The sequence below is a fragment of the Lolium perenne genome, chromosome 3 (genome assembly GCF_019359855.2).
Source record: "Lolium perenne isolate Kyuss_39 chromosome 3, Kyuss_2.0, whole genome shotgun sequence".
In the NCBI taxonomy this organism is placed as follows: domain Eukaryota; kingdom Viridiplantae; phylum Streptophyta; class Magnoliopsida; order Poales; family Poaceae; genus Lolium; species Lolium perenne.
Window position 1 is genome coordinate 143,876,957 of NC_067246.2, and position 18,305 is coordinate 143,895,261.

At 41.4% G+C, this 18,305-nt stretch overlaps 1 protein-coding gene across 5 annotated transcripts; it reads left to right on the top strand.

Annotated features, from left to right (window-relative positions):
* The first annotated feature begins 447 nt into the window (after positions 1 to 447).
* Positions 448 to 3,802, top strand: LOC127326999 (uncharacterized). 5 transcript variants are annotated; one of them, XM_051353779.2, is made up of 4 exons: positions 448 to 748; positions 1,549 to 1,599; positions 1,692 to 1,795; positions 3,578 to 3,802. In XM_051353779.2, exons 1-4 carry the CDS (start codon positions 691 to 693, stop codon positions 3,707 to 3,709), a joined length of 345 nt encoding a protein of 114 aa, XP_051209739.1. In that variant the 5' UTR covers positions 448 to 690; the 3' UTR covers positions 3,710 to 3,802. The 5 variants fall into 5 exon arrangements, 1 of the variants encoding a protein (XP_051209739.1); XR_007868322.2 differs by having other exon boundaries at positions 448 to 1,599; positions 1,679 to 1,795; XR_007868317.1 differs by lacking the exon at positions 3,578 to 3,802 and having other exon boundaries at positions 1,115 to 1,599; positions 1,679 to 3,561.
* The last annotated feature ends 14,503 nt before the right edge of the window (positions 3,803 to 18,305 follow it).

Sequence of the window (18,305 nt, forward strand, 5' to 3'; positions counted from 1 at the left end):
GGCCGGCGGGAGGGCGACAGGCGGTCGCGGCTGCGCTACGTATTTCCTTCGTGTGCTCTGGTGACCCCTCCGCGCTGCCACACTCCACAGCCAAGCTGCACCGAAGGGAGACACCTAGGTGTCGCCTCATAGAACGACCGGAACGCCAACCCGAGGTGTGTCATTGTCGATTTCCTCTCTGCCACCCCCTGCCCTTCTCCCCCAGTGATGCCCTCCACGACGTCCAGCTCGCGTTGATGTTCTGCTTCCTAACGAGGAGAAGCATCGGCCAGCGCTGTAGAAACGGGCAAGGATGTTGAGCTCAGTTGGCCCGCTGCCAGCCCTCGCTCTTCTCCTACCACTCTCCTTCGCATTCATTCTCATCTGCGCTCAAAAGGACAAGTACCATCAGCGGTGAACATGAGAAGGACGACCGCCGAGCATGTTTCACCGACGTGAGCCTCGCTGCTGTTCCTTTGATTCTTTTCTTCGTGTGATGTGTTGTGCTCCGTACTGCGAACTGAATTTGGTTCTCTAAACAGATTTACAAATGTGGTTTCAGTTCTCCTTCTCCAAGGAGTATCTAGGTGTTTTTGATTTTTCCTGCTACTTTCTTGCTTCTACTAATTCTTACGATTCTAAAGAACATGCATTGGGGCCTCATGTGTAGGTTGATTTGAACAGGGTACAAGAGTTTGTGCAAGACGTACCATGTGTATGCCCGAGGTATCAATTGTCTACGAAGACAATCGTGAAAGATTAATTAAAGGTGAATTCTTAGTTGTATGTCAGACAATTCCAAAAATTGAAGTGATCAAATCTTATGGTTAGTGTGGCTACTCCGTCATTGGCCGATTCTGGTCTTGCCAAATCTACTAATCCAGGGATGTCCATGTTATTATATACTGTCATGGCTAATCTAAAAAATACTGTCATGATTTTTTTTAGCAACAATTAGTTTGATTATTTGATGAACAAATGATTACAAGTTCAATTCATCTCATTGAAGTATTTTCTTGGTGTGATTAGAAAGGAACTGATCATGCTCATTTCCACTTTATATATGACAGTCTAGGATAAATTATGGAGAATTATGATTTATGAATGACCATAGCTGACAGTGATGTATTCATAGGTGCTCTGTTCACCTGGACTGAATGACGATGGACATTATGATAATGAAGCTCTAGGTCCTTCAGGACCTCTCCTGTTCAAAAAAAAAAAAAAGATTCTACCAGATGTTCGATTATATAAATGATGCATCATCAACTTCCATGGACGCATATCACCTGCTTTTTATTACTACTGTGTACTCATTATGATACACTTCTACTTATTCACCGTAATGGCTATTGCATGTTTCTTAACTTGGCATTCATAGTTATATACTGCTTCCATTGAGAGGAAAACAAAGGTAGTACGTACTACTGCTCCTAAAATGAATTTAGATTTACTATGTTGCTTTACCTTTTGGACTTTACATTTCATAGAAATCTTTGTTTTAAAGGTATGCATGACATTGTTACATATAGATGGAAACAGCTGTGAAGAAATGTGTATTTTTTGTAGGTTCCTTATGGTATACAATATTTAGTGTCAAAGATTTGATAGGCCTTACAGGTCAGTGAGTTCTGTTTGTTATTTCACCTCTGTATCATGTCAAGCACAACTTCAGATATCATAAAATTTTCATGTTCAGTGTATGTCTTCAGAACTGAAGCAGCGGCGACAGGGCATGTACAGGGAGCAGCGGCAGCAGAAAAAAATTGACATGCTGGTGCAATGGAACCATAAGGAACCTACAAAAAATGATCAGGTACAGTGCATCGAAACATCTTCAGTTTCCGTTTGGTTAGAACTTTCCCCGTTCACAACAGGCCGTTCAATTGTCTTTTTCTACTACATCTTGAATGTGAAAATTAGTAGAAGCATCATAGTTATATTTACTTCATGACTCGCATCTTTTCAAAGCTGTTGTCAGTGTTTGGATTCTGGTGTGTGGAGTCCAGATTATTTTTTCCATATTCATTTCAATTATCTGAATCTAATATCTGATGACCTGTAACTCTGAATTAAATATGTTCTCACATATTCGTGCGGAGCTCATCAAACTGATATCTGATTATTCACCTGCAACAATGAACTGAATATTCCATTTTGTTTACGAACAGTATGTTTCTGTACCAGCCTTGATCAATTCCTGTTAAACACAGTGAGCAACTACTTAACCTGTATATAATAAGGATATATCTTTTTTTTTTGGTAAAAAGAAGATATATGGTTAAGTGATAACAACAATTCCCGAGTCAAAGCAAGTTCAAAGGTCATTGAGTAGTTATTTTCGTTTTGTATGAAACACCCAGATATTTTTTTTCTATTTTTGTAGGAGCCTCAACTTTTGATTTACAGGAGTCAAACTATAGTCAAGTATACTCTATATCATGCATTATTTGTATTTCGACTATGTTGTTTCTTGATTATTAGTTAAAAGGTAGATAGTACAACTCAACTTCTTATTCTAATTTTTGAGAAATGCATTCGTTTGCTTAATGCTCATAGTGATACGTCTCTCACTACCTGATATTGTCATAGGCAATAAATGTTTTGTGAGTTGGCAAATTAATTCCACAACCTGCCGTCCCAATGTTATAAGTTCGACAACCAGCCTATGGGCTTTAAAGATAATACTTGCATCATACAAAGTGCAAGCGATGTAGAAAACATAATTTGCAATCTATTTTGTGCACATTTGTTAAAAACAAAGTTTATATAAAATAAGTTACTGGATAAGTGAATCAGGGCATGCATCATAAATTTGTACTGTCTTTGTTGCCTTGATGTCCATTTTTTTTCTTACCATTGGAACACAAGGGTCGAGTCACATCGAAGTTGGGATATATAATAGCATTCATGAATCTTAGTCTTTCCAGAAATGTATATATACTTCATAAATTTCTTTCGTTTAAGGCTAAGGCTAAGTAGGACGAGTTACTTCAATCATCCCTCAAATCCACCAGTGCCATGAGAAGATGGAATGCAAAAGGATCAAACTTACATGACTGCTCTCACGGTCTCACTTGAACTCAATGAAATATTAGGCAAGATAGCTAAATTGTGTATTTTTCACTGCGCTATGAATATTTCTAATGACGCCGTTTGTCTTCTACAGTAGGCATGGGAGAAAAGGATTAGTTGAAGTCAAATTTGTTCACTGCACCACTAAGTACATTTGTTTAATTTGTCACCGTGGGCCAGCCATGTTGTGTTATCACTTGCACAATAACTCCTTAAACGAATTATCCATTATAGTTCCTATTCAACACACAAAGTCCGCCTTAGAGGAGCTGAGCAGATGGTAACGGTGGTGACTTCTTGAGTGGTGGAGATCAGTGTCGCTGGCGACGACTTCTTCAGTGGTGGAGATCCGAGTAGAGCTTACTTGCAATAGATGAAGCCGGCGTGCCAAACCAGGGAAACAAGGAACTCGGCCATCTGTAGAGACATATGTTTCAGTCTGTAGTTACATGTATGTTCACTGCTATGCCCATGCTTCCAGTATATATATGCTGCCCATGTTTTTTTTTTATTTTGTTTTCAGGGTCTATTTCGTGCTGCTAAGATCAGATGGTCCAGGTCTTCGTTTTGCTGCCTATCTGAGTATGTATGGCTTGCACTGAAGCTTATTGTGATAGCTGCGGTAGGTTTGCCGAGGACCTATGCGAGAAGCTAACTGTGAACACATATAATATATGTACTATATGCTTTGTACTGATAATATGGTTTGTTTGCTTAAGTACTGCACTATGTAATAAGTTTGTCTTATTTACCAAGCGAGATAGAAACACGCCCACGAGGACACACCAACACATACGCGGGAAAATCAAATCACTAATATAGAAGGACGGCGCAGCAGAGCGCGCTTGGACCATCTAGTTCATATCGGTTTGAACGGTTTCCTCATGTCCAACATGTATCAACCCGGCTAATGATTTTCTGCTTGCGGGTTGAAACCAAAATCCAGCGAATCCAAAATAAACTATTGAGCTGGTGTGGTGCGGGCTGAACTCTTTCTTTAGCTGGTTTGAGACCAAACCGTGAACGGGGTTAGACAACACCATGATTGTTTCCCCAAATAAACACACGGCTAGCTCCTTTCCCTGTTACTTTTAAGGTTTTTTTTTATTTGCATGGTTCTTAAACACGGGAACACTCCTATGATTAACCATTTCAACTGCACATGCGGAAGGATCAGAAAACCACGTGAATTTGTAATAGAGAGTGTTTGACACCAACAACAAAAAGTTTAGCAAGAGGTCTTGGTGATGTAAAATTTGCTCCAGAAAAGTGCCCCTAAATTCTTGGGAAAAACCGAAGGATTTCAATGGTGTTAATTAAACAACCGACGTATGAAAAAATCCAGGAAATCAAATCCTCTGAAAACCCAATGAAAATCATGAGAATCAAAAGATCCCTTAAACTAGTATCCATGACAATAATTTTGTGCCGCATCAGTCTAGAGCCTGCCTCAGAAATGTACTTCAGCTAATTAATCACTTATCAACACCAAGTAGTATTGTTCGAAGCAACATTTGATTGAGGCTGAAGGGGGTTAAGAAAGGCAACAAAAAGCAATATTCACTTAAGTATGTATATCGTCATAGTTTATATGCATGCATGTTTGTATCATGTCTTGTTTATCACTAGTGTATTTAGAGGATTGGAGGGGATTATCGTGAATCCCGGAAAATATCTAATAATCTTTACTTTTCTAGGTTTGGATAGAATAATCCCGAGATATCCCTGCAAATTACCATATTTTGTCTAGATTAAAAGCCTTTATTGTATTTTTGGAAAAGAGTATTTGAAGGGATGTGCGGGACATAAATCATCATATCTCTTGTGGTGCCTGAGCGAGTGCAACATATTGGTGCACGTAGCATTGTGAATAACCCATCTCATGAAATATGAACATGCTACAAACAAGAGAGCACAAACCTCGGCAAAAAATACTAATGCAATAGCATCTAGTACGAAGGGCATCACACACCAAAAACTACTGACTTGTAATGGCTAATGAAAAATCCATGACATGATCAAAAGCTGTCCATATAGAACAACTGCCTGATGAAAGAACCTTAACATGCGAAGGAGCTTCAACTCTACAATTAATAGACCCCTCTTGAAAAAGCACAAACAACTGAATTACATTGAAACTTAACAACACTAAATATTGTAGTATCTAGGAGAAAACAAATCTCCTTCTTAGCACCTCAAATGTTCTCGTCGCGAACTTGAGTATCAAAGCAAAACCTTCACATGCATAACAACAAAAACTCTCGAGGGCAAAGAGTATATGTTGGCTACCAATAGGCCGGCTTGATAATCACCTCCTCTATCTTTTTTCCTGATACCTGAATTGTGTTTTTCATGTAATTGCAGCAATACAACATCTGGAATTTGTAATATCTCCTGACATGTTACAGCTCACCAAACTCTACCTTGACCTAAAAACTATCAAAATCGATGATCATATCAGTAGCGAATCATCGAATATAGGTCGCGCAAGATCCTTTCTTTTCTCCTTATCAGTCTAATCAACGTTATGTTTATCTCTGAAACCTATCCAGAGCATCCTCATGATCGGCTTGCGCCAACAACACCTGCATCTTGACTTGCCATAAGGAAAAATCTTGTGCCACGATCCAACAACGAAAGATCGAACTTCAACATAGCCATGAGTAGAAAAACTTGTGGCACAAAGTAGTACGAGTCCAAGAAAAAAATTCCTGATGAAATTAATTTGCGGAGATGAAAATTAAAAACAGATATCACCTGGTATGGTTCGGACGTGGATGTAATAATTTGAGTCAAACCGAAAGCAAATCTGAACTTTTAATAGCTGACTATCTTCACGTGAAGAAGTAGCAGATCAGGAGTTTCCCCTGTTGATTTTCCTCAGTACTTGATCCGAGTTGATCAATTTAGTCCATAGTTCACGTGCACATTAGTTGAAGTTACTACCTTTATAGTTTATAGTGCATAGTAAACGTCAAGGTAATATTATAGATGACTTTTTTAATTAGCTTGTATACTTATTGTGTCTTGAAAAATTGTGATGTTACAGTAACTAGGTATGTTACTCTATTCTTCTTTCTCCTTATTAACTTAGTGTTACATAAGCAAACTTACTGAGTTGGACCCTAAGTTACTGCTAAAGTTACCTGCACTATGAGTAGTTTCACACACATGTGCTTCAGATCAATCAGAGATGAACAATGCCGAATAAAATACTCAGTGGATTGAGGCAGCAGTTCCTGTCGGACTCGATACCGAGATGAAATCGGTCTCCAGGGCAGAGCGTGTATAGAAACGGCAGCAACGGAAAGAGCACCTATCTTTGGCAGATCGGTGTGGCGAAATTCTTGTCAGTCTCAATGAGCTGTGAATTGACGAGTTGACTATCACCAGAAGCGGCTCATGGAATGCCGACCAAAAAATATTTCACATCTTATGGATCCAATCTCACTACGTGCAAAAGCGGTGTGATGCCGCGAGTCTGTGTTTGTTGATCCAAACTATGCGGTGCTGCCCTAGGAGCACAGAGGGAAGTCTCCCAGGGCAGTGTGATCTTGAAACCTTACACTCTGATTTCACTTGTTACAAAATCGTGTAGTAAAAGTAGATCAAATGAAAAACAAAAACACATATTTTTATGTGGAAAATCCAAACGGGAAAATCACAGAACGCACGACGAGGTATTACTACAATTGAGAGGAGTATTACAATACATGCGAGTACAAACCCTCTACGTGTTATCAATATGGTGGAACCCTCACAATCTATTCTATGACTACCTAAAACTATACATAGGGGCAAACAACTCTCTTTCTTGGTGAACACAAAACAAAGTTGTAGATGTTCTGTCTAGCACGTTTGGTATACCATAATCCTTTAGGACTCCATCTGAAATACAAGAAGTACATAGGATTTTGGTTCATATTCAACACATGTAACAAAACTAATCATGCAAGTGGGTTCTCCTATCAAAAATTTAAAATGGAGGCCGAAATACATGTACCCATAGAATTCTGGAGGTAGCCAATAATGTGTACTACATGCCTATAAAATCTGGAGGTAGCCAATAATGTGTACTACATGCCTATAAAATCTCAATGCAAATCACTTTGTATCAGGCTACACAAAAATGACAAAATCTGATTTTTTTACAGTAAATAGTGCATGTTTCAGCATTACATAATTTGTTATATTTAATCCTTTTTGTATAGGCTAGAATATAAAATAGTCCATATTGAGATTTTACATGTTTTAGTATACATCATTAGCTACTTGTACAAAAAACTATAAATTATTGTTTCTGAATGTTTTAAAATAGGGATTTCTATTTTCGTGCCCTCACTTCCTTAGTTGTGCTCAGTTTTCCCCAGCTCCTTAGTTTTTCCTCAGTTTTCCCCAAGTGCTTGTTTGAAACCCGCAGAAGCAGCTCAGACGGCAGGATTCCCGTTAAGTTGACCGCTCCGTGCTGACGTGTGGGGCCGCGTCGTGTGGGCCCGCGTCGCGTGGGGCTGGTAGAAAGGGACCGCGTGGGACAGGACGAGATAGCGTTTGGTTGCACGTGAGCAGGAGCTGGGTTTTGTCTCTCTCGGCCATTGGCATTTCCCTTTTAAGAGTACCTTTTCTGCCTCCTTCTCTCTGCCTTTTTTCACCTAATTAGTATCAAATGTAGAGAAGTTTGCATTTCTGTCTTTCTTCAATTATTATTTGTGCCTTTTGGCCCTCGTTGTTTGCCCAATATGGCAGCAAATCTAGTAGGGAGCCCAATCTAGTACTCCATCTGGTCCATATGTATGTAGTTAAATCTAGAAGCAAATCTACAGGGAATGTACGATAAATTCACAAGGTCATATAGTAGAATAGGGATAGATAATATAGATAATAAGCTGCATTCAGCAGCCAAACATAGTAGGGTTCGAGGTTCTTCACAGCAGTACAGCACCATCATACTAACAACATAACAACGAGGGATCCCTAGCTAACAACAAAGGGATCCCAACAACAAAATGGAGGAGGCAGCAGCAGCACACGTCCAGGACTCCGCCTACCCCATCTGCCTCTGCCTCCACTTGTTGCTCCCCTTGGGAGCCTTGGGCTTGAGCGGAGGCATGCGCCCGCCGGAGATCTCCACCCGCTGGATGCTGCGGAGGTGCATGCCGAGCGCCAAGTGCTTGGCGCGGAAGGAGTTGGGGTTCACCGACGCACCGACCTTGGGGTTGGTGTTGCCGATGTTCTCGGCATGCGTGAGGAGGCAGTTGAAGTCAGTGCCGCCGAGCCTCCTAGTGCAGAAGGGGCACCTGTAGACACCCTTGGCGATGGCGAGGTATGAGACATACTGGCCGACCTGCAGCCTCCGCAGCACCTGGCGAGTCTTGACGTCATGGTGCTCGTCGTCGCTGCCGACGTCGCTGCCAGACAGCTGATCCATATCAAACGGGAATTTATTAGTGAATGAGTTGCAACGATGACTAACGTGCATGATAACAAAGTTAGGAAAACAGAGGCAGCCTCAGTTAGAGTGGACACGATTATATGTCTACAGGGACGGTGTAAGCGAACCAAAGCTCATGCACAACAAATTTGTACACAGAAATGGTTCGCTGAACCCTCCCTGTAAAAATCTGTGCCCACCGATTCATCATAGGCAAAGAAACAGATTCCAGATCTGAACTTGAACACATTCCAGATTATTTGCAAAATTAAACGGTTGATATCTTTTGATTCGTGCATAAAATAACTGATTGAGATCCTATGATTACTTGCATAAATTAACTGATTGAGATCCCATTATTACTTGCATAAATTAACCGAACGGCCGAACCCCAAATCTTAAACGAAATCAAGGAGGGATCAAAGCAAAATGGAATAAAATCGGCGCAAATATTAGCCCAATACTCATCCATCCACAAATCCATCTACACCAGCACAAATAGGGTTCAAAAAGGAATGGGGAACAAAAAAGGAAGCAAACCGCAGTTACCTCGTTCCATGGGTCCTCCATGGAGGTGTCGTACGGGTTCGGGGGCGGGACGTACGGCACCGGCTCGTAGGGGTCATATCCCGGCGGGATCTGACCGCGACCGGCAGCAGCAGCCTCCGATGCACCGGCGGAGGCGGCGGCGACGTCCGTTGAGGGGACGGTGGCGACGTCCGTTGAGGGGACGGCGTCGAAGAGAGAGGCGTCGCGCTTGGAGCCGACGGCGCCGTGGACGATGGGATTGGCATTCTCCTTGTCCATCTCGCCGGCAGAGGAGAGGGAGAGGGAGAGGGTTTTTTGCTTTGGAGAAGATGATGGGACGTGAGAGAGGCGGCGTTGCGTAGGCGAGTGAGAGTGACAGAGATAGTGGGAGGAGACGTCTATAAAGGCAAGGGGTGGTTAATGCGACCCGCGTCCTACGCATCCACCGCTGCACGTCTTGGACTTCTGCAATGCGCCACGCATCCACGATTGCACGTCTTCGACTTCTGCACCGCGACCGGCGTCTACGCGTCAACAATTGCACATCTTTCATTTCTGCACCGCAACACGCGTCCTTGAGTCTAACCCTGTAAATTTAGATATACTCAGGGATAACCTCGAGTATTATACTAGCATTTTTTGTGTGCTCAGTTTTCCCCTTGAGTGCTAATACTGGCTAGTGCAATATGCTCAGTTTTACCCTCAAGTAGCTGGTCAACAGACAGTCAACAAATGAGATTAACTAGTTAAATGAGTCATTTAATGTGCAAAAAAATCCGAAAAATAGTGGCACATACTCATGGAGTCTTTACCACAAATTGCCAGTTCTCAAAACATAGATAAGTCATAGATAAATCAAGTTTTACCACAAATTGCCACTTCTCAAAGGCCTTCTCAAATCACCTAGTAGCTATGAAGGTGCATGGTTTTCCACAATAAGCCCTTCCCAAAACAGCTTTCCCCAAAACATACTTTGTCTAAATGAGGCCACAATTCTCACACTCATGTATATTTGTATTGCAAATAGTTTGAGATAGGCCAAGATGGGTTTTATTGTACAAAACACGCATTTTCCATTTTTTAAATCTCATATTTGAATCCCTTAGTCTGTTTATTACATAGGTGCCCTTGGTTTCTTGATACTACTCAGTTTTGCCCTCTCCCTCCACAAATTCTCTCACACGTGCAACATTGCCCTGATTGGTCTAGCCCATGTCACGCGGATCGTGCCCGCCGACCGTTGATCGTATGATCTAACGGACAGGATAACCCCTCTCTCTCTCTGTCTGCGGTTACCTTCCACTCTCTAAGTATGCTAAAGGGCGGTTTTCTGTATTTATTTTCACGCGCTAAAAATTATAAACTGTTTTAGGCATTACTTTTCACGCAAAAAATGATAAACCATCACCGATTTGTTGTAGCCATAAATTTTCACGCAAAAAATGATAAACCGTCACCGATTTGTTGTAGCCATTAATTTTCACGAAAATCCCAAATGATAAACCATCACCGATTTGTTGTAGCCATTAATTTTCACGCAAAAAATGATAAACCATCACCGATTTGTTGTATCCATTACTTTTCACGCAAAAAATGATAAACCATCACCGATTTCTTGTAGCCATTACTATTCACGTTAAAAATGATAAACGAACCAATCTATCTATCTCTGTATTTGAAGTTTGGAAGGGTTCACCATCTAGTTATGTTAACTTTCGAGGTTTTGACCTGAAAACAAATGGGTATTATAAAGGGAAATAAAAGTTCAAAAAATATAAAAACGAAACAATCTACCTATCTTTGTATAGAAGATCGTCTGTATGATTTTTGAGGTCATTTAGAGAAGGTAGAAAAAATCCCTATTGAGAAGGTCGAAAAAACCTAACTTGTTACAAAAGCTGGTTTCAGTGAGACCTAACCAAATTTGGCATACATTATGCCATATCTATAACAACAAGGAATATCTAAAAGGGAAAGTTTCACAAAATTTGAAATTTATGGCGAAAATAATGCCATACATGATGCTGTTTTTCGAGGTTTTGACCTGAAAATCAATTGGATATTATAAAGGGAAATAAAAATTTCGAAAAATATAAAAACGAAACAATCTATCTATCTATGTATAGAAGATCAGCTGTATGAAATTTGAGGTCATTTAGAGAAGGTAGAATAAATCACCTTGTTAGAAAAGCTGATTTCAGTGAGACGAAATGGCATGCGTTTAAGCAAAATGATTTTTTCGAACATCTCCAAATGATCCCAAATTTGCCATACATGATGCCATACGTGTAACAACAAGGAACCCTATCTAAAAAGTGTCTAAAAAGTTTGCCCAACCGTATAGCTCTATCAAAAAGAACCTCACCATGGCGCTAGTATAATTTTGGGCTTAGTTACAAACTTTCGTTACCTAACCTTCAACACGAAACTTGTTTCAAATCACTTTTGGCGTACAAGAAACAAATCCCTCCTTGATTCGAGCACCACAGCCTCCAAACTTTGCCGATGCCGATATCGGCATGGTCAGAACGGCTATGCTCGATGCCACTGCTAGGTCACCGTCGGGATGCACCCTCAATCCCGTCCCCTCATTCGATCACTGACACACCAGAGATACCGCCGAGGCCAATGCCGAACGTACATGCTGATGCCAATGCCGAACATGCATCCACGCCGATGTGGGCACGGCCACGCCGCCCCGCTATGCTGGACGCCACAGACCACCGCGAGGTCTTTCCCTTCGCCACCACACTCTTCTAGCACCCATCTATACACGCCAGAAAGGAGAGACACTAGTTTTCTTTACATTGCTCACGTTCGTGTCGGACATGGTCAGTCAAAGTTTTGAGGCAGTCGTCGATGTCGTCGACCATTTCTTCTCTTCTTTGCATGGTTAAACGCGTCTAGTTCATATCTATCTAATGCGTCTGGTCTCGCCTCATGCAGTTCTTTGTGGACGTCGATCTCATCTCGGCACCCCGCAGGCCACCTCCTCCATGCCATCGCTGTAGAGCTCCGTTTAAAAATCTATTCCTACCCGTGTATTGCCCCTTGTATCAGCGTCATGGCCCACTTGTCATTCGATATACCGAAGCCCCACTCGTGCGTGTTTTGGTCAGGGATACAACGATGCTTACGGTCAAACAAAGATGGATGGTCTGACGTGTCTTTGCGGGCTCTACGTGGCCCCACTAGTCAGAAGATAACGGTCAACCATCGGGCAACCGGCCGTTACAGCATCTGTGATGATTTCAGACAAGGTCTTGGGGAAAACTGAGGAAAAACTAAGGAGCTGGGGAAAACTGAGCACAACTAAGGAACCGAGGGCACGAAAATAGAAATCCCTTTAAAGTAAATAGCTAAATGTTTCTAGCCTCGTTTAGCCACTCTCAATTTCATATGGTCTTTATGTTAACACGACGAATGTCAAGTTCCTCCTAGCCCCGACCAATATCCTCATGCCACGTCTCATCTTTAATGGCGAGCATACCTCTTCCAACAACCTGCTAATGGCTCCAATGATTCATAGGGTAGGAAAATCATAGGAATGAGAAAAGTATAGATTAAGATATCATGGCTAGTTGAATCCTATGAAAAGATGAGTTCTCTTTAATTGTACCAAAGAAATTTTCCATGAGGTATGACCTATTTTTTTATATGATTTGCACAACAAAATTTCTATATGATTAATTCCTATAGAATATGTTCCTACAAATCAAACAAGTAGTGTAGAAAAAAATTCAATAGGATCTAAATCACACACAAATCCTATGAATCAGATGTCCCTAATAGTGACTAGGTTCTCCAACATCCCTATTTTTCCCTCGTCTTCTTCAAAAAGAACAACTTCACGGTTTCATGGTACCAAGGCATTTTTGAGGACCCGAGCGTGTCCAACATATGCCCTAAACGCTCCCTAAAATATTTGGTGATGCGAATATACATCACCAACATGCTCCCATAAAACATTTTGAGGCACAACGCTAAGCTCAACTGCCGTCTAAAAACTCCTCGGTGCGAGTGCTCCTTCCCCGCTACGTGTTGCCGACAAAATCTTGAAACCGGGCAGCGACTCCATCCCTCCTCCACCATTCCTGTCCCTCTCGTGCGGCGGAGGCAACAAATCAAGTGGCGGTGGTAGTGATGACCCACAAGTATAGGGGGTGTATCGTAGTATTTTCGATAAGTAAGAATGTCGATCCCAACGAGGAGCAGAAGGTGTTGACAAGCAGTTTCGATGAAGGATTCACTGTAAATGCTCACAGACAAGTATTCAGGGGGTTTTGATGTAACAGGTGAATAAAGTACGAGTAAGTAAAGTGCGAGAGTAACAATTGCAGCGAGTGGCCCAATCCTTTTTAGCACAAAGGACAAGCCGGTTTGTTTACTTATAATGACCAAACGTTCTCGAGGACACACGGGATTTTAGTCTAGTGCTTTCGCTACATACGGCTAAATAATCTTCATTGTTATGATAAGTGTTGTGTGGGTGAACCTATGCTAATGTACCGCCATTCCTAGGACTAATACATACTTGTGATTATACCCCTTGCAAGCATCCGCAACTACAAGAAAGTAATTAAGAATAAATCTAACCACAGCCTTAAACTCTGAGATCCTGCTATCCCTCCTGCATCGATATACCAACGGGGGTTTAGGTTTCTGTCACTCCGGCAACCCCGCAATTGGCAAACGAGTACAAGATGCATTCCCCTAGGCCCATAAAGGTGAAGTGTCATGTAGTCGACGTTCACATGACACCACTAGAAGAATAACACCACAACTTAAATATCATAACATTGAATATTACTCAACCATAGTTCACTACTAACATTTAGACTTCACCCATGTCCTCAAGAACTAAACGAACTACTCACGAGACATCATATGGAATATGATCAGAGGTGATATGATGATGAATAACAATCTGAACATAAACCTTGGTTCAATGGTTTCACTCAATAGCATCAACAACAAGTAGAAATCGATACCGGGAGAGTTTCCCCTATCAAACAATCAAGATCAAACCCAAATTGCTACGGCGGTGACGATGTCCAGCGGTGGAGACGGCGGTGATGATGATGGAGATGATGATGATGGTGATGGAGATGATGTCCAGCTCGATGACGGTGATGATGGCGTCGATTTCCCCCTCCCGGAGGGAATTTCCCCGGCGGATCTCAGCCCGCCGGAGAGCTCTTTTCTCTCTGGTGTTCTCCGCCCCGCAGAGGCGGTTGTAACTCTTCGTGAGGTACCCTCTGTGGCTTAGGTTTTCGGGACAAAGGATTTCGCGAAGAAAAGGAGGCGAAAGGGGCTGTGGGGCCCCCTCACCACACGGTGGCGCGGCCAGGCCATGGGCCGCGCCGCCCTATGGTCTGGGCCCACCTTGGGTCCAGCTGGCTCCCCCTTCTGGCTTCCTTCGTCATCTGGAAAAATAGGATTTTTGGTATAATTTCCTTCCACAGTTGATCTTCCGAAATATTGCGTTCTGACGGTGCTTTTTCCAGCAGAATCCTGGCCCCGGTGCTCGATCCTCCAATAATGATGAAACATGCAAAATAGATAAAATAACATAAGTATTGTGTCCAAACATGAAATATATCAATGAATAACATCAAATTATGATACAAAATAGTGATGCAAATTGGACGTATCAACTCCCCCCAAGCTTAGACTTCGCTTGTCCCCAAGCGAAACTAAACTCAATGAACAGGACCATATGTTTATGGAGTGAAGAGTCGATAAATAAAATACGGACAAGAAGCATCATATTCATTCACACAAGACATTCTAGCAAACAACTTCCTCATATAACTCAACTTGAAACAAGTATAAGGTAATCACAAATAAAGGCGCATAAGAAATCATAGTTGGTGATGGCAAACTTCGTTCTTGGTCAGAGAACAATTAACAGGTTATATTTATCTATTGAGCAGCGCTCTCATGTTAAAGTTTATATGGCACAACTTGCATACTCAATCATAATAGTTTCCTCATAATCATTGATAACTTGCAAAGCTATATTCATTCAGATAAAACTTGTACTAAACAAGGAAGAATAAAAGACATGATGAAGCAGATCACAATATAATGGTTTGATCACAACTACTCAAATGCTTGCTTGAGATAGAGGGAAATAGGTTTACTGACTCAACATAAAGTAAAAGACAGGCCCTTCGCAGAGGGAAGCAGTGATTAAATCATGTGCTAGAGCTTTTTCAGTTTTGAAATCATATAGAGATAATAAAAGTAACATTTTGAGAGGTGTTTGTTGTTGTCAACGACTGGTAGCGGTTACTCTAACCCCCTTGCCAGGCAAACCTTCAAAGAGCGGCTCCCATTTTATTTTTATTTTGTGTGGCACTCCTTCCAACCTTTCTTTCACAAACCATGGCTAACCGAATCCTCGGGTGCCTGCCAACAATCTCATACCATGAAGGAGTGCCTTTTTATTTTGGTTTTATTATGATGATGACACTCCCCCCAACCTTTGCTTACACAAGCCATGGCTAACCGAATCCTTCGGGTGCCGTCCATCAATCACATACCATGGAGGAGTGTCTATTTAGTTTAATTAATTTGGGACTGGGAATCCCATTGCCAGCTCTTTTTGCAAAATTATTGGATAAGCGGATGAAGCCACTAGTCCATTGGTGAAAGTTGCCCAACAAGATTGAAAGATAAAACACCACATACTTCCTCATGAGCTATAAAACATTGACACAAATAAGAGATAGTAAATTTTGAATTGTTTAAAGGTAGCACATGAAGTATTTACTTGGAATGGCAGAAAATACCATGTAGTAGGTAGATATGGTGGACACAAATGACATAGGTTTGGGCTAAGGTTTGGATGCACGAGAAGTATTCCCTCTCAGTACAGGTCTTTGGCTAGCAAGGTTAATTAGCAAGCATAAGAGTTGAAGGAAACAAACAAATATACATGTGATAGAAACAATCATGCATCTTCCTTGTAAGCACAAACAATTTTAACTTCAGAATAATAAGCTATGAGCTAACAAGAAAGAAAGACAATGAAACATCTACATGTATTTCTCTTTTCTACTTAAACCTCAAAGTGTTGTTGCAATTGACCAATGCTAAGTTTGCCAAAACCAAATAGATTTATTCAATGCTCCCAAAGTGATACCAATACTAACAACAAGGTAAATCATATAATAAAGATTGCAAACTAAAATAAGATGTGCAATATGTAAATGATAAGACTTCTCATTAATATTCCATAACGATAACTCACACCAAGGGATACATAGACAACCAACTAAAGGAGAGATACTTCCAAACTGCAACCCATCTTATATGATAACTTCCCTACTCATGATATGACACTACTTGACAGTAAAAAGTAAAAGGTAGTGATGATGTGATACCGCGGCACTCCCCCAAGCTTGGAACAAACCAAGGGGATGCCAATACCGATGATGAATTACTCTTGCGGTGATGGTGGTGATGAACTCCCGTCACCAAACTTCCAAGGAAGAGGTTCTCCATCAAGAAACGACATCTTGGTCTCGGGGATCCTGAAACTAGCAGCATGGCTTATGTATTTAAACCTGTTTTCATACTCACAGTTCTGATTCTGAACGTCATAGAGTTGTGCTTGGAGCTTGTTGGTGGTGTCGTGAAGTGAGAGAATGTCGCCCCAAAGCTTTGCAGTTTCCTTCTCGTGTTCAGCAATGAGTTCAGACACAATCTTGTAGAAGATATCCACCTCACGCTTAGCCATCTTCTTGTATTTGAAGACCTCTTGTTCTAGCTTCTCCATCCTGTCTTCCAAGCTTCCTTCTCCTTTAGGACCCTGGGTATCCTTGATCTGTAGTTCTCCCTCAACGAGCAGCAACTCCTTGGGGTGCATCCTCAGCTCCTCCATGTACAAGTTGCCAACATCCTTGCGGGAGCTGTCCTTCGGAGTTTCCGACGAAGACATGATGGCTCTAGATCCGAAACAAATCCTGGCAGAAACAACTCGAAACAAAACACGTCGAAAAAACGATATACGGACCTCCAGGGGTCCGGGGGATTATATAGCAAAAATTTTCACGACAAAAGGAAAGTACCAGATCGAACTAGAGTCGGAAAGGGGCGACGAGGCGGCCAGCTCATAGGGCGGCGCGGGCCTAGGCCAGGCCGCGCCGGCCTATGGTGGCACGCCCTCGCGCGTCTTTTCCACTCCGTTTCGATCTCGTAATTTTTCATATTTTCCAAAAACAGCAAAAATATTGTTCGGAAAGTAAATTGCGAACTTTTTATTACCAGTACTGTTACCTATTCAAAGTCGAGTTCTGGCGAACTGTCAACTTGTCCTTTGATGAAGGCCTCCGGTGTTTCCACTCGAATAATATCAACATCAACATTATAGGAATCACCTGAGATATAATGCTTGAGTCTTTGTCCATTTACCACTTGTGTAGCATTGCCTTGGAGAGAGCTAATTTTGATTGCTCCTGAACGATACACCTCCTCAACAACATATGGTCCTTCCCATTTCGAGAGTAATTTCCCTGCAAAGAATCTGAGACGAGACCGATACAATAGGACTTTATCTCCAATATTAAATTCTCTTTTGATAATCCTTCTATCATGCCATTTTTTAACTTTCTCTTTAAAGAGTTTAGCATTTTCGTAAGCTTCACTTCTCCATTCATCTAGAGAACTCAATTGCAACAACCTCTTATTACCGGCAAGTTTAGGATCTTTATTTAATTCTCTAACAGCCCAATAAGCTTTGTGCTCTAGTTCTAAAGGTAAATGACAAGCTTTCCCATAAACCATTTTATAAGGTGACATTCCCATGGGATTTTTATAAGCAGTTCTATAAGCCCAAAGTGCATCCTTCAATTTACTAGCCCAATTCTTTCTAGTTTTATTAACAGTCTTTTGCAAGATAGATTTAATCTCTCTATTTGATAATTCTACTTGCCCACTAGTTTGAGGATGATAAGCGGAAGCAATTCTATGATTAATACCATATCTAGCAAGAGTTTTTCTAAAACCACCGTGAATAAAATGAGAACCTCCATCGGTTATAATATATCTAGGAACTCCAAATCTAGGAAAAATAATATCTAAAAGCATTCTTAAAGAGGTCTCACCATCAGCACTTTTTGTAGGTATGGCTTCCACCCATTTAGTAACACAATCAACAGCAACAAGTATATGAGTGTTACCTTCTGAAGAGGGAAAAGGTCCCATGAAGTCAAATCCCCAACAATCGAATGGTTCAATAACAAGAGTATAATTCATCGGCATTTCATTGCGTCTAGAGATATTACCA

Bases quoted from the DNA above. Each gene is read 5' to 3' on its own strand.
- LOC127326999 (XM_051353779.2), top strand. From the start codon at position 691: ATGTGTATGCCCGAGGTATCAATTGTCTACGAAGACAATCGTGAAAGA. The intron at 749-1,548 runs GTGAATTCTTAG...TATTTTTTGTAG, and splicing joins TCGTGAAAGATTAATTAAAG to GTTCCTTATGGTATACAATA. The intron at 1,796-3,577 runs GTACAGTGCATC...TTTTGTTTTCAG, and splicing joins AACCTACAAAAAATGATCAG to GGTCTATTTCGTGCTGCTAA.